The following is a 15,929-nucleotide window of genomic DNA, read 5'->3' as shown; positions in this document are numbered from 1 at the left end:
TCTCTCTAGGCAGGGATTTCTGGAAAATCATGGTCTACTTTGAACCCAGCACACTTTTTTTAAAATAACATATGCCACAATTTACCTTTACTGAAGAGATTGCAGATGAGAAAAGATTTATGAAAATTTATGTTAATAGTACTATGCATATACCTCCCCAATCCTCTCTATAATTTTATTCAAATAGATGAAATGTATTGGTAAAAACTAAAAAGCAAATCTAGAAGAATATCAATGTTGTAGCTGGATATAACTGAAAATGTATCTCCTTAGTATTTGGCTTGTGTGTCCAAAGGAGCGGGGAGAGGAGGGAAATGCACACATACAATTCATTTATTTGGAATTTTAGCCAACATAATAATAGCAGAGAAAATAGAAGAAGTGGCATTTTTCCACTTATGGATGCTCAAGCATGAACATCTGGCATAACTAGCCCAAGTAATACCTACCGTGAATGAGCTGAGCAAGGGCTAATGAAGGTTTAGAATATTGATTTGACACTTGAGCAAAGATGACAATTTCATTTCTACAAGTGATAGATACCTTGCACTTGTGGAATGGTACCAATGAACACATCCTATTATGTCGGATAAGGTAACATTTAAATAAGGGATCAGTAAATTTATTTTCAAGTTGGACATGAGATCTTGCAAAATTGATAAGTAGTTTAACTTACTAATGATTCCAGCTAGTCTTGCTTCTCTGCTTCAGTTGTGGAACCTGCTTTATTTTGAGGAGCTCAGGAGGACCACAGTGGAAACCTAGGGTACATGGAAAACTGAGCCCTGGCATGTTGGGAGATCTTGTAGCACCTTTGTTAGTCTCAAAAGTGCTACAAGTTCTCTCTACATACTGATTCTACAGAATAATGTGGCTCTGAGCCCTGGTAATCGTTTTGCATTTGGCTGTGGGGATATAGCTAGATGTGTCTGCAATCCCCTATGCTTTCCATCAACAATGAAAGGGCCATGGGGAGGGGGGAGACTTCAGCAATTATATGGTAGGTCTGGGGTGGGGTTGGTAAATGTAGAATTGTGTCCAATGCTTTCAAGCAATGTTTAAGGCCCCAGAGATAGCATATAGCCAAACCAGAATATTAAACTTTAGCAGGAAAATAACAGCAAAAGAAATGTAGGCTGCCATACTTCTCTGCATGATGGAGATAACCATATACTGGGGAAAATAACAGGTATCATGTTTAGAGCACGCATGCAAAGCTGTCCTCAAAGTATCATGCTTATATTACTGACTAAATTATAACATGTTTTCCATTCAATTTTCTTTATATGATTTATACTTTACTGCAAAAATAAACAAATTAATCAGCTCTTTTACTGAGTTTATTTGTAGTTTGAATAGCATAACTGGAATAAATTCATTCAGAATTCAAAAAACTTTACTGTGTCCTATATATTATGTCTCTATGGTCAAATCTTAGCAACTTCCTATTGAAAAAAACGAGATAAATAAAACAAATATATTCAATGGATAGAGGCTTTCTAACCTGGTTCTGCATCTCTTGAGAAATATTTTGGGAGTTTTACTCAGCAAAGGCTCTAATGTAATTATTTACATACTGCAAGATATAACAGTTGAGTGTCGTTATAAGAAAATAACACGGGGGTATATGCTGTAGTTAGTATGATCCTAAAAAGAAAAAAAAGTGAAAGAAAGACAAGACAGCCCATATCCTCTTGACTGAATTCAAAACTGAACACATCATAAAATTAAAGTATGATCACATGCAGAGAGTTCAGTAACCGTTCTCAAAAATTGCCTCCTGTGAGACGGATGGGGAACGGAACGGAATGGGGACTTTTGAGTGCGGTAAAATGTGTCCCCCACTCGTTCCGCACTCACTCTATGGTGCTCGTGTCGCGTCCGCGGAGTCGCGTCCAGCAGAGTTGTTCAGGGTGGCCAGGGAGCTAACTCATCTCCCTCCTGCCCCGAACCAGATCCTTGAACCTTCTAAGGCCTGCTGCGACCAATTTAATAACTTCTTCACGGATAAAACCTCTTGGATAAGCGAAGGTCTTAACGCCGACATTCGAGCAGAACCTAGGGTAGAGGCGTCCAGAGCCTCCGTGGACTCCACTAAACTGGATCGGTTTGAGTTGGTAAGTACCGATGATGTGGACAAGATCCTCGGAAGTGTTCAGAAGATGACCTGCTCTCTCGATCCCTGTCCCTCATGGCTAGCGGCTCAGGGGGGGACCGGCGGTAACTTTATTGTTACGCCGGATCATTAATACATCTTTGAGGGAAGGGCAATTTCCATCTGATCTAAAATTGGCCATTGTAAAACCTTTATTAAAAAAGCCCTCCCTCGACCCCCTGGTACATAATAATTATCGGCCAGTCTCGCTGCTGCCATTTTTGGGGAAGGTGATCGAGAGGGCGGTTGCAATCCAGCTTCAGTCGGTCTTGGATGAAACGGATTATCTGGACCCATTTCAAACTGGCTTTCGGGCGGGTTACGGGGTTGAGACAGCCATGGTCGCCTTGGTCGATGATCTCCGTCTGGGCATCGACAGGGGAAGCGTGTCCCTGTTGGTGCTCTTGGACATCTCAGCGGCTTTCGATACCATAGACCATGGTATCCTTCTGGGGCGCCTGGCAGAGGTGGGAATCGGGGGCACTGCGCTCCAGTGGTTCCGGTCCTACCTCTCTGGGAGGTCCCAGATGGTGCAGCTGGGAGACGTGTGCTCCGATAAGAGGGCCCTTAACACTGGGGTCCCTCAAGGAGCCATTCTGTCTCCCATGCTATTTAACATTTACATGAAACCGCTGGGAGAGATCATCCGGAGACATGGGGCGCGGGGTTATCAGTACGCTGATGACACCCAAATAATCTTCTCTATGTCTCCGACTGATGCAGTGACTGAGGATGGCGTCTCTCCTCTCGTGACCTGTCTGGAGTCGGTAATGGGCTGGATGAGGGAAAACCGACTCAGACTGAATCCAGAGAAAACGGAGGTACTTGTGATAGGTTCCCCTGGTCCAGGAATGGCGGTGATTCCACCTGTCCTGAATGGGATCACGCTTCCTGTGAAGGACTCCGTGCGCAGTCTGGGGGTGCTTCTTGACTCGTCGCTTCACCTGACTGCTCAGGTGAATGTGACGGTCAAGAGCACCTATTATCAGCTTCGGCTTATTCGCCAGCTGCGCCCATACCTGGCCCAGAGGGACCTTGAAACTGTGGTACATGCTCTGGTAACCTCGAGACTGGATTTCTGCAATGCACTCTACATGGAGCAACCCTTATACCAAACCCGGAAGCTACAGATGGTACAGAATATGGCAGCCAGGCTGATCACTGGCACTTCCAGGGCCAGCCACATTACACCGGTGCTAAAAGACCTGCATTGGCTGCCTATTCACTTCCGGGCACAATATAAGGTGTTGGTAATCACCTATAAAGCCCTAAATGGCTTGGGCCCAGGATACCTGAAGGACCGCCTCTCCCCGTACATTCCGCCCCGCACCCTCAGAACATCTGGGCAGTAGCTACTTAGGGTTCCAGGGGCTAGGCTTACCTCTACTACGAGGAAGTCATATTCCATCGCTGCCCCGGCCCTTTGGAACACGCTGCCCACAGAGCTCCGCTCGGCCACCTCCCTGGCTCAATTCAGAAGGGACTTAAAAACCTTCCTATTCCATGCTGCATTCCCCGATTGAAGTCCGAATAGGTCTCCCTTCCTCTTTGTCGGCAAGAAGATTGGTTAACGGGGTTTTTACTTTGTTTTTACTCATATTTGTGCACAATTTTGATGTATTTGATTATTTGTATTGTATATTGTATTGATTTTATCCTGCTGTTAACCGCCCTGATCTTTGGAAGGGCGGTATAAAAATAAAAAAAATTATTTTTTATTTTATTCATTCCCTGCGTCTTTCGTTCCGTTCCCAATCTATCCTGGTGCGATAAACTTCAGGGCACATCAAGATACTTTGGTTCTTGAAACAAAATAATATATATTTAATTTATATCTTGTCAATATGGGAATCAATAGGACCCTTCCTCCCAAAAAAGTTGATTCATAGTACCTTCTTAAAGTCAGCCACATCATTTTGGCACAGAGGCAGAAAATCACTCAAGCACCTTACCACATCTCTAGCTGTAAAAAAAAAAAGGTTGTTGTTTTATGCCTTTAAGGTGACCCTATTCTAGGGGTGTTTTTAGTGGGGAGGCTAGATTTATTCAGACGTTTGCCATCTAAATCTGAGAAAAGGTGACTTGCCCAAAGTCATTCATTCAGAAGGATTTTCATGGCTGAGCAGGAATTTGAAATCAGTTCATTTGAAGTGCTAGTCCAGCACTGAGATCAGTTAAATCACATTGGTTCTCTAGTAGTAATAATGCGACCTTTAAAAAGAAAACACAACCACTCTGAAACTACTTGCTGCATTTTCTGTCTAAATGCCGTACCTTATCACACAGGAGGCAAAGTGCCCAAATCCCATAGATAAAGTAGATTTTAATTCCAGGGATTTATCCATTGTATTTAATGGGACTTAAGCATCCACGGCTTTCGTTATCCGCGGGGGTCCTGGAACCAAACCTCAGAGATATTAAGGACCCATCATACAGTTGCCCCTCACAGATCTGAGACCCATGACCTCGAATATCCGTGGAGGGGCGACCTCCACTATTTTCAGTGGTGCGTGTGCCCAGTGTGCACACCCTGGGCGCATGCACAGTGGCGCAAACCATTAAAGCCTATGGGGCTTGAATATGTGCAGTGCGAGCCTGTTTTGGCAGTGTGTGTGTATGTTCCAGAATGGATCCTCAGTGAAACCAGAGGGCTGACTGTATAATTTTAATTTCCCTGGTTGTTTGTGTCACAACTATTACCATTACATTCAGTGACATATGGAAAATATGGCTGTACCTGCACTACAGCAATAATCTGGTTTGTCATGGCTCAATGCCATAGAATTCTGGGAATTGTAGTTTGTTCCGGGAAGAAACTACAGTTCCCAGAATTCCATAGCATTGAGCCATGGCAATTAAAAGTGGCGGCCAACTGGATTATTTCTGCAGTGCAGATGCAGGCTAAGCGGGTTTAGTGGACACAGAATCCTTAGTTTTAAAAAATTGTACTGTACTAATTTACTGATAAATCGTAGGCTGTATCCACACTGCAGAAATAATCCGGTTTGTCACCGCTTTTAACTTCCATAGCACTGAGCCATGGCGATTAAAAGTAGTGTCAAACCAGATTATTTCTGCAGTGCAGAAATACACTGCAGTGTATCCACTTTTTTAACTGCCAGGGCTCCATCTGTGGAACATTGGGATTTGTAGTTTGACGAGGCACCAGAGCTCTCTTTGACAGAGGAGGCTGAACACCTCACCAGACTACAACTCCCAGCATTCCACTGGGGGAGAGAGAGAGAGAGAGAGAGGTGGCAGTTAAAATGGCGGCTAACCGCTTTCCCTATTTTCTGCTGTGGAGAAATTAAGGAACATACACCTCACTACTGCGCAGGGGACTGTAGCAATGGAACGCCCACAAGCCGTGTCGGCCAATAAGCGCCGAGTATTGGCATCAGTGCCCGCCTCTCCTCGTCCCCTATTGGCTGAGCGGGAAAATGGCGGCCATTTTAGGTGGCGCCGGTTTTGAAGTTTTGTCTCGAGCGGCGGTTGTTGTTGCTGAGGAGGAGAGTGTTTGGGTCCCTTCTGGGCTTCGCCATGCCGGCTGAGGCGACGTTGGGGCAGGAAGCGGAGGAGGCCTCGCCGCCGCCGCTTCACGGGGAGCTCCAGTACTTGAGGCAGCTGGAGCAGATCCTGCGCTTCGGGCACCGGAAGGAGGACCGCACCGGCACCGGCACCCTCTCCGTCTTCGGGATGCAAGCCCGCTACAGCCTCAGAGGTGAAGAAGGGAGCTTGGGGGGAAATGACTATTCGGACTAGAAAGCCCATCGGACACTCTTAGAGAGGATTCTGGGAACTGCAGGCTCCAGAGTCACTCTTCTTCCAAGCAGAGCGGAGGGGGCAGTTTTGGCGGGAAGCAGTACTTGGCCTTGTTCTGATCTCGACTCCCCAGTCGCTTCAGGAAGAAGGGCTCCAGTGGCGAACAAAAGGCCTCTATCTATCTATCTATCTATCTATCTACACACACATTCTATTACATATAAAATATATAAAGTATGTGTGTATATATACAGGTGAATTTAACACACACACTCTATATATATATATATATATACACACACACACACACACACACACACAAATATATTATACATAATATATATATATATATAAAATATAAAGTGAATTTAAGACATACAATATATATATATATACACACACACACAAATACATTATATATAATATATATTAAATATATAAAGAGTGTTAATATACAGGGGAATTTAAGGCAGATACACAAACACACACTATACACACACATGCGCACACGAAAACATAATATATGTGTGTGTGTGTGTGTGTGTATATATATATATATATAATATATATACATATATATATAAAGTGTGTGTGTATACAGGTGAATTTAAGGCACATACACTATGTATATGTATATACACACAAATACATTTTTATATATATATATATATATATATATATATATAGTATGTGTGTGTGTATGAATTTCAGGCAGATAAACACACACACACTATAGATTGATAGATAGCTATAGAGAGAGAGAGTGTGTGTCTCATCCAAGTACTAACCATGCACTGACTTTTTTGTGTCCATTTTTGGCAGATTTGCTCTAAGTATGACTAAATCCAGAACTGAGCCATGGATCACATAGAGGGCAAGTGTGTATGTGCCTTCAGGTCTCAAATTATAGTGACCCCATGAATTTCAAAGGGTTTTCTTAGGCAAGGGGTATACAGGGGTGTTTTTGCCCAGTTCCTGCCTCTTAAATACAGTGGTATTTGTTGGTGGTCTCCCATCCAACTACTAACCAGAGCTGACCTTGTTTAGTTGCCAAGATTAGATGGGATCTGGTGCCTTTGGGGTATTTCGGTGGTGGGTGGTTTACCATGCCATAAAATCCCAACCGGCTGGCAGCCTAGATTTGAATATATATCTACGCTAACACTTTACTTCATGTTTATTATTTATCACCTGCTTTTCTAAATACGTATTCATGAGAGTTAAAAATGAAGACAAAGACGAATAGGGGAGAAGCCATCAAAGAAATACAATACCACACATACATCCCCATTTCCCTATCGAGATCAGTAAACACATTTCTGTTCCTGGCAGGCGTATTATTCAATCTTTTCTTACATTTTTTATATATAAAATATCGCAGGCCATATATTTATCATCTCTCCACATAGCTGTTATATTTGCTTGGCGGTATTTGTATTTGCCTGGCGGGAGGGCAACTGTCAAAAGGCAGAAGTGAGCCATTTCCTGATCTAACACTTACGTTTCCTTTTGGTTCTCCTTTCTTGAGCCCTGTGGGTTGGTATTTCCTCCCTCTCTCAGAAGCACCCAACTTCCACCGCTTCAAGGGATCTCAGCATCCCTGTAATTATTGGGTGTCTGGCTATGGGGAAGTAGTCAGATGCTTTTCCAACTCTGGCTGCAATCCGTGAAGCACAATTGCTGTGCAAGGTGCCTTTATAGTAAATGTGTGTGTGTGGGAGGGTATGTAGCTCAGCATGGCATAGGTCCACATCCAAATATTTACACTATGCTCTGGGATATTGGATTAAGACATCATTTTAAAAATGTTGAAAGGCGTAATTTATTTGATATCATAGACATATATAACACTCAGATCCAAGATCAATTTTTGTTCCAGGTGTGTATGGACATTTTCATGAGATAAGCATACTTGGGGTGGAGGGGAGCTTCTTTGTTTGTGATAATTAAAGACTGAAAAGGTGATTCAAAGTTCAGTTAAACTTTATATCCAAATGTGCTGCTATCCTAGTCCTTAAAAATTGTGACAGTCATGTGACTGTTTGTCCAAATAATGCTTTGTGGTTTTATTTCCTCCCTGTTTTTCAGTTGGTAAGAATTAATATGCATGTGTTAAGTTAGTAGAGGATGCAGCAGTTTGTAGCTCAAAATAGGAGGTACAGTGGACCCTTGGTATCCACTGGCATTTGGTTCCAGGACTCCCCGTGGATAACAAAATCCATGGATGCTCAAGTCCCATTCAGTACAGTGGCATAGAAAATATATATATAAAATGGAAACATCAAGGTTTGCTTTCTGGAATTTATATATTTTAAAGCATTTTCAAGCTGTGGATGCTTGAATCCGTGGATAAGAAATCCGTGGCTAAGGAGGGCTGACTGTATTCCGTTTTGCTTGTACACAGCTAATGTTCTAACTCATTGTATATTTTCAGATGATTTTCCATTGCTAACGACAAAAAGAGTATTTTGGAAAGGAGTACTTGAAGAACTACTTTGGTTTATCAAGGTAAGATATTTAATTGATAATAATGGATAGTATGTTCTTGTACTGCTAGTTGTAATTCATGACCAGGCAATGTAGTGTACACATGTCCCTCCACATTCGCTAGGGTTAGGAGCACAGGACCTCCATGAATGTGGAAAAACAGCAAATAACAAAAACACTATGTTTTTACCTGAGAAAAGACCTCTCTAAGAATCTCTAGGTCCTCCAGTGCAACTCTGCTGTCAACATCTGCCAGACATTGACCATAAAATTGTGCTGGAGGAGCTACAAATACTTAGTGGAGTGTTCTCTCTAGGAATCTGTAGGTCCTTCAGTGCAACATAAAGTTGCCCATTGAGTTGTGCTGGAGGACCTAGATATTCCTAGAGATAACATAATAAAATCTGTGAATAATCAAATCTGCAAAAGTCAAAGCTGTAAATGTGGAGGGATGAGTGTATTTTAGGTCTTATTCTCTGTTTGAGGTTTAATACACAAACATATATTCATATTTTTCCACAAAGACTCAGTGGAAAGCATTGTCAAGTCTAACTGCAGTAGAGAAGGGTTGTAGCACAAGGAAATTTAACCTTTCTTCCTCAGTTGTCTTCATGTTGCCAGTAGATACAAAAAATGCTTCCCATTAGCTTCAGTTTTTCTAAGCTTAACTGAAGCATAACATTGTGGTTTTGTGTTGGAGGGATCACAGTGTATGAGGAAGAGTCACTTTTCTCTCTGTTGCTAATCACACTTTCAGCTAAATTCCAGAAACCTAGTGAATTAAAAAGTGCAACTCATTGTTGGAAAGACACAAAGGAGAAAATTATAGGAATTTTAAGGAACTGTGTTTCACATTTCTAGAATTCCAGCTGGAAGGTTACTGCTTCCAAACTAATAACATTTCTTAGAAGACAGAACATGATGTAGGAAGCTGCCTCATACCCTGTTAGATTGTTGATCTATCTAACTTGGTTTATACTAACTGGCCTTGGTTGTCTAGTTTGCAGACAGGATTCTTTCCTATCCCTACTTGTGGGTGCTAGTGACTATGCAAAGTATGTGACTTGTCACCGAGCAATAGCCTTGTATGTTGGTGGTAACTGTTTGAATTAAGAATATAAGCGGAGCAATGCTGGATCAGAACAAAAGGCTATCTGTTTGAGCACTCTGTTCACACAGTCCAGTTGTGTATGGGAACTCAAAAAGAAGGGCATGCAGTTTGGGAAAATAGTATTGCAGGTGGGGCTTTTTTCAGGACAATTTCTCCTGTATCAAACTTGAAAGTATCAACCATATCAAACTTGAAAGTACAAAACACCCTTTGTTTTCTTCATGCTTGTAAGAAACATAATTCTAACTGCTGAATATTTTTCATTTAGATTTAATATTGTTAAATTGTTACAGCATTTTGTGTTTCATTTTCTTATATATCCTATCATGTGAGTGATCAGCAGCAGTTCATTTAGCAAACATTTTGAATATTAAACAACAGAAGGAAGGTAAAACTCTGTATTCATATAAAAGTTTTAAAGCAAGAAACAGCATTGGGAAACAGAATTAACGTAGGACTACACATAAATTAGTGATTTGAGTGTTGTATTAGGATGTTGGGAAAACAATGTTTCAATCTCCACTCAGCCATGGAAACCTATTGGCTGCCTATGGCCAAGTCACACTCAGAGGAAGGCAAAGGCAAACCCCTTCTGAACAAATCTTGCTAGGAAACCCTGTGGTAGGTTTGCCTTAGGGCTTAGGCTATAAGTCAGAAATGCATAAAAATTAAAATGGTAGCTATAGATTACAACACATATAACTCTGTTACTCAGTGAAATAAATTAATGGATAAGTGTTAATCTGGTTGTTACAATACATCTGAATTTTACCTTACTGATAGTGATGCGTTCAGATTACTACTTCGCTGAGATTTCATTGCTTACAATAACTCCTGACACATTTTAAAAAGGAAATTTTTACTGTACCTGCATTTTAGTGCTGCAAGATGGATTTATTTTTAAAGCAGTGGTTCTCAAACCTTGGTCCTTCATATGTTTTGAATGTCACTTCCCAGAAGTCCAAGCTATCAAGGCAAATGGTAAAGGATTCTGGGAGCTGAAGTCCAAAACATCTGAATGGCCAACATTTGAGAACCGTTGTTCTAGAGGGTTTGGGCCCAATATTTAACCTTGTGTCTGTTCTAGTCCACATTTCCCAATTTGGAAGAAGAAAGTTGAGACAGAATCATCCTTTACAGTTCTAAGAAATTCAAGAAGTGCCTCAGGCTATTTTGATTATCATAAAAATCTTTTTGATGAACTCTCAATCATTCCTTTCTTACTCCACACAGGGTTCTACAAATGCAAAAGAGCTTTCTGCTAAAGGGGTTAAAATTTGGGATGCTAATGGTTCTCGTCAGTTCTTAGACAAACAGGGATTCTGTTCTAGAGAGGAAGGAGACTTGGGTCCAGTTTATGGTTTCCAGTGGAGACATTTTGGAGCTGAATATAAAGACATGAACACAGGTGAGAACTGAGGAAATCGTTTTATATACATAGCTATCCTCAAATCTGATGTCAGATTTCAATGTATAACCAGAAATCCAGTGCTCTAGATATTGAAGGTGTATTTGCAAAATGGTACACAAATGTCTTTAATAAAGCAGATTTCCATCATCTAGCTGAGGTTCAGTAGAGCTCCTTCTGGAAACTGCTAACATTAAAAAATGCATTTCTGTCAATTAGAGCACTGTCCAAATCATAGATAATTGATAGCAATCAGCCTTACCTAGAATAAATATTGCCTATCCCTGGCTTGGTACTTGGATTAATATAGAAGAAACTGAATTATTTAATAGCTGCAATTTCACCTTGAACAGACATGATTTCACAGGGATCACCATTACCGAATGGTTTAAACTACCGTCTTAAAACTAAGGGACATCAAGATGTTGCTTGATCATTGTCTGTCAATCTATGGAGAATAAGCCACTTCTATACTGATTATAGATCTGGTTTGCACATGCACATTCTTTATTTTTCTTAACTTGATTAGCAGCAGAGGAATATGTGAACTGCCTTCAATGAATAACATACTTGAGTTGGCACTGGATAGTATGAAGGTTCTCTGTGGGGTGTGAGGTATGTGATGGTACATTCTCAGGTGCAGGTAAATTACTTCTTGTTGCAGTTATCAAAGAAAAACATGCTTAATGTGAGCCAGTCTGTGGTCACATCTGCCAATAGTTTTGTGATTCCTTGCATCCTTGGTATGAATAGGATGTGATTCCTTGCATCCTTGGTATGCATTCATATTTTCCCTTTGTGTTTCTTTGTAAACGTTTCTGAAAGAAACATTCATATGTTTTTTTAAGCAAGTGACATGAACCGCCTCCTAAGAATGAGTCTGTATGATATGTCAACACCATTTTAAATTCTGTATGGGCTTTTCCCTTTCAGATTATACAGGACAAGGAGTAGATCAATTGCAGCAGGTTATTGATACTATCAGAAACAATCCAGATGACAGAAGAATTATCATGTGTGCATGGAATCCCAAAGGTATGGGAATTATGGGAAATCATTGTCCATTCCAGTTGTTTACTGTATACAGTTGGCTCTCCACATTTGTGGCTTTGACTTTTGCAGATTTTATTATTTGTGGTTTTGATTAATATGTTCTCTCTAGTAATCTCTAAATTAATCAGCACAATTCTGCTGGATGTTGACCATAGAGTGGTGCTAGAAAACCTAGACATTCCTAGAGAAAACATTCTCTAGGCATTTGTAGGTCCTCCAGCATGATTTTATGATCAACTTCTGGCATGTATGGACCATAGAGTTGCACTGGAGGACTTGGAGATTCCAAGAGAGATGTTCTCTCAGGTAAAAAGAATAGTGTTTTTTATTAGTGGTTTTTCCACATTCACAGGGGTCTTTCACCCCTAACCCCTGCTAATGTGGAGGGAGCACTGTACTAATTCAGTTGTCCAACACCAGAATAGTGATTATTATCAAGCATGTATTTTTAGTAAATTGACTTCATGTTGGCTTTGTATGTCCTATGATTTGTGAATAAAAGATAAACACACTTTTATTTTTATATTTTCATTTACCTGAGCACACAAACATCCCTTTTTAAATAAAATTTGAAAAATAAATTGAAAGCAGTTTCTACATACACCACACTAGTTCACAGTTTGTACATGTGAACTAGTGACATCTCTGCGATTTAGTTTTAAAAGATTCCTTTTTTAATTTCTAAACATGACATTGTATTACTATATGGGAAAATGGGAATCGGGCTTGAAAAATAACTGAGAGAAATAAAAGTGAATATTAAGTACCGTACTTAATTTTGTTTTGTTAACATGTATGGTTTTAATTTGTAATTTTGAAATGTTTTTACTGAAGTTTTATTTATGTATTGCAATTTTTACCCTGTATTTTGTATTTGTCATTGCAATTCTTATCTGTACACCGCTATGATCAACACGGAATAGCGGTTTATAAATAAAACTTATTATTATTATTATTATTATTATTATTATTATTATCATTAACATGACTTTTGCTTTTCAGATATCTCTGCAATGGCCTTACCCCCATGTCATGCTCTATGCCAGTTCTATGTTGTGAATGGTGAACTTTCTTGTCAGTTGTACCAGCGTTCTGGAGATATGGGATTAGGAGTACCTTTCAACATTGCCAGTTATTCACTACTAACTTCAATGATAGCTCATGTTACAGGCTTAAAGGTATTAGCTTTTTACATTTCCTTTAAAACAAATATATTTTTAATATGAAAAGGTTGTACCATATAAAGAGTTGTATACAGAAACAATTGCTTGAAAATTGGTTGGCAGATCCTTTGGAAGAGCAAGGGAGTTGGCTCTGTATAGTGTAAAGAATAGTGGATATTGGTGAAAAATTATCTTTTGCGTGCAGAATATTGCAGTTCAGAGAGTAGGAGCCTCTGCAGGAGGAGAAGTCCACTTTTTCTTTGTAAACACAGGAGGCAGAATTGCATTGCATTTGTTCTGCTTCTTTGAACCTGCATGAAATCTTATCCCTCAGAAGTCACTGCAGTGTTCAGGTAATAGTTATAAATTGTAGCCGGACAGGTATTGATCAGAAAACTCATGAACCACAGATCATTTATAGATTCAGGAAATGGCAAAAGATTACTCCATGTATTTTTAATTATTCATTTATATTCTGCCTTTTCTCCAAGGACATACATGGCTATGCTTTGATACTAGGTATCTACTGAAAAACAGTGCAAATCTGACCACTAAACCCTTTTAATCTACTGTATAATAAGAGGATTCACACTGCTTCATTCCTACAACTAAGCAGTTTCTCTCTTTTGTTTTGTTAAACACTTTCCTCTTTTAACCTATCAACCCAGTGCCTTTTAAAAATCCCCATTATAGATAGGGGTTCTTTTTTAGAAACATTGGCCTTGATAATCTTTGATGTTAAGGTCACAGCTCTTAACACTTAACTGCAACTCTCTAAACACTTATTTCAGAGCAAGCTCCATGGAAAACACTGCCTTAACAATCATTGCATATGATTGCACTCTTGGTTCACCCCGATTCCCTTCTGGTCTATTCTGTTTTTGGACAGCCCACCCTTCAGAAAAACAGGAATGAAATACAAATGCCAGTTGAAAATATAATACTTGTTTGGCAGATTATACATATTCATACTTAATAAATGATCAAAATGGGTTCATGGTTTATATCAAAAAGCCTCCTTTGAGTTGGTGTATCATATAGAAATACTAATTTCATTCAGGGATTGATTTGGGGACTAATTTCTTGTTCACAGTTAAAAATACTAAATTTAAATAAAACACAAGTATGTGTCCACCATAGGGGACACACAATGTATGAATATGGGAGATGCCTTGGAAAGAAGTACATCAATCCTGTTCAAGAACTTTGCAAAAGGACTTGTCAGCATCATCATGCATATTCTGTGTCTGCTCCTGCACTAAAATTGTATTCTTTTTTTAAAATTGCAGCCTGGTGAGTTCATACATACACTGGGAGATGCTCATATATACCTAAACCATATTGAACCTTTAAAAATCCAGGTAAGCATTTAGACTGGTTATTCACATATACCTAACATTCAGTTTTGTTCTATAGCTGCAAGCAAAGTACCTGACATGATTTGAGCTAAGCCTGAATGTTGTGTTCCATTCTGCATTCTTCTGCAGCATGGAACATAACCTTAACCAGTGTACTTCAGTTTTATCAGTCTTCTGAAGACATGGAATAAGGATTAAACAGTGTCTATTTGGTATAATCTTATTTTTCTTCCTCTTTCCCAAAGTTTATAAATGTCAGTTTACTGCAGACTTGTACCCTGTGCTAGCCAGTAAAACTCAAAGTTATTTTTCTCCTCTTGGACCCTTCTGTACATGACCAAAACATTTATGGACCTAACTTCCAAGGGCTTGGATAGTCAATGATAGGCTGTACTCTTTTACTGTATTGTGGGACATTGCTGTAGTTTCTAATTACACAAGAAATAAAACCCCGTCTTTACCTACCTACATAGTGTCAAACTTACATTTGTAGCTACAGGTATAAGCTACAGGCAATCTCCTAATCAAAGGTAACTTCTACATATGTACATGAATACATGGGCACTTTGTTGTTTGTCTTTGAGTTGTTTTTGACTTGTGACAACCCTGGGGTTTTCGTGGAAAATTTTGTTCAGGGTAAGAGTGTGACTTATCCAAGGTCACCCAATGGGTGCACACTGTTCTTGTTAGCTGCCCTCAGGTTGACCTGAGCTCATGGTGACCCTGTATATGAGACATCTCCAAACCTCCCTATCCTCTACTGCTCTGCTTAGGTCTTACAGATTCAGGTCCATGACGTCCCTGATTGAACCTGTCCATCTGGGGAATGGCCTTCCTCTCCTTCTTTTGCTTTCTACCTTTCCTACCCTTGTCTTTTCCAGTGACTCCGCATGATATGGCCAGCAGCCTCTACAACTAGCTTAAACTAAAACTTGGAGAATGTTTTACTGTGCAATCACTTCCATAATTGAGGTGTTCTTCTACTGAATATATGTATTTTTGAATTTCAGCTTCAGAGGCAACCAAGACCTTTTCCGAAACTCAAAATTCTTCGCAAAGTTGAAAACATCAGTGATTTCAAAGCAGATGACTTCGAAATAGAAGGTTATAATCCTCATCCAGCTATAAAAATGGAAATGGCTGTCTAGTGGACTTATTTCAATATTATTGCTTTTAATTTGTCATGTTTAATTTGTAGTACTGATTTTAAATACCATTAAAACATCTAGGTCAAAGTGTGGTTCATCTTTTATGATAAATGGTGCTGGTTTTACATTGAATCTGAATGAAGTATTTTAAAAAATATGAATAGTTTTGTATAGAGGACATTCTATCAGCTAGAAGGGAACTCGGTTGTACAGTTTGGTTGTATGGTTTATTTGTATAAAGTTTATCATTCTGTTCTGTTAAATAAAAGATGTGCACTACTATA

General features: G+C 39.7%; 1 protein-coding gene across 1 annotated transcript; it reads left to right on the top strand.

Moving 5' to 3' along the window:
* Window positions 1-5,592: 5,592 nt before the first annotated feature.
* LOC121917333 (thymidylate synthase-like) lies at window positions 5,593-15,929 on the top strand. The gene is made up of 7 exons (XM_042443228.1): window positions 5,593-5,876; window positions 8,352-8,425; window positions 10,749-10,923; window positions 11,857-11,958; window positions 12,979-13,154; window positions 14,429-14,500; window positions 15,508-15,929. Exons 1-7 carry the CDS (start codon window positions 5,696-5,698, stop codon window positions 15,643-15,645), a joined length of 918 nt encoding a protein of 305 aa, XP_042299162.1. The 5' UTR covers window positions 5,593-5,695; the 3' UTR covers window positions 15,646-15,929.

The sequence above is a fragment of the Sceloporus undulatus genome, unplaced genomic scaffold, assembly GCF_019175285.1.
Source record: "Sceloporus undulatus isolate JIND9_A2432 ecotype Alabama unplaced genomic scaffold, SceUnd_v1.1 scaffold_15, whole genome shotgun sequence".
NCBI classification, from domain to species: domain Eukaryota; kingdom Metazoa; phylum Chordata; class Lepidosauria; order Squamata; family Phrynosomatidae; genus Sceloporus; species Sceloporus undulatus.
The sequence above is the reverse complement of the archived record's forward strand: the minus strand, read 5'-3'. Positions and strand labels throughout refer to the sequence as shown.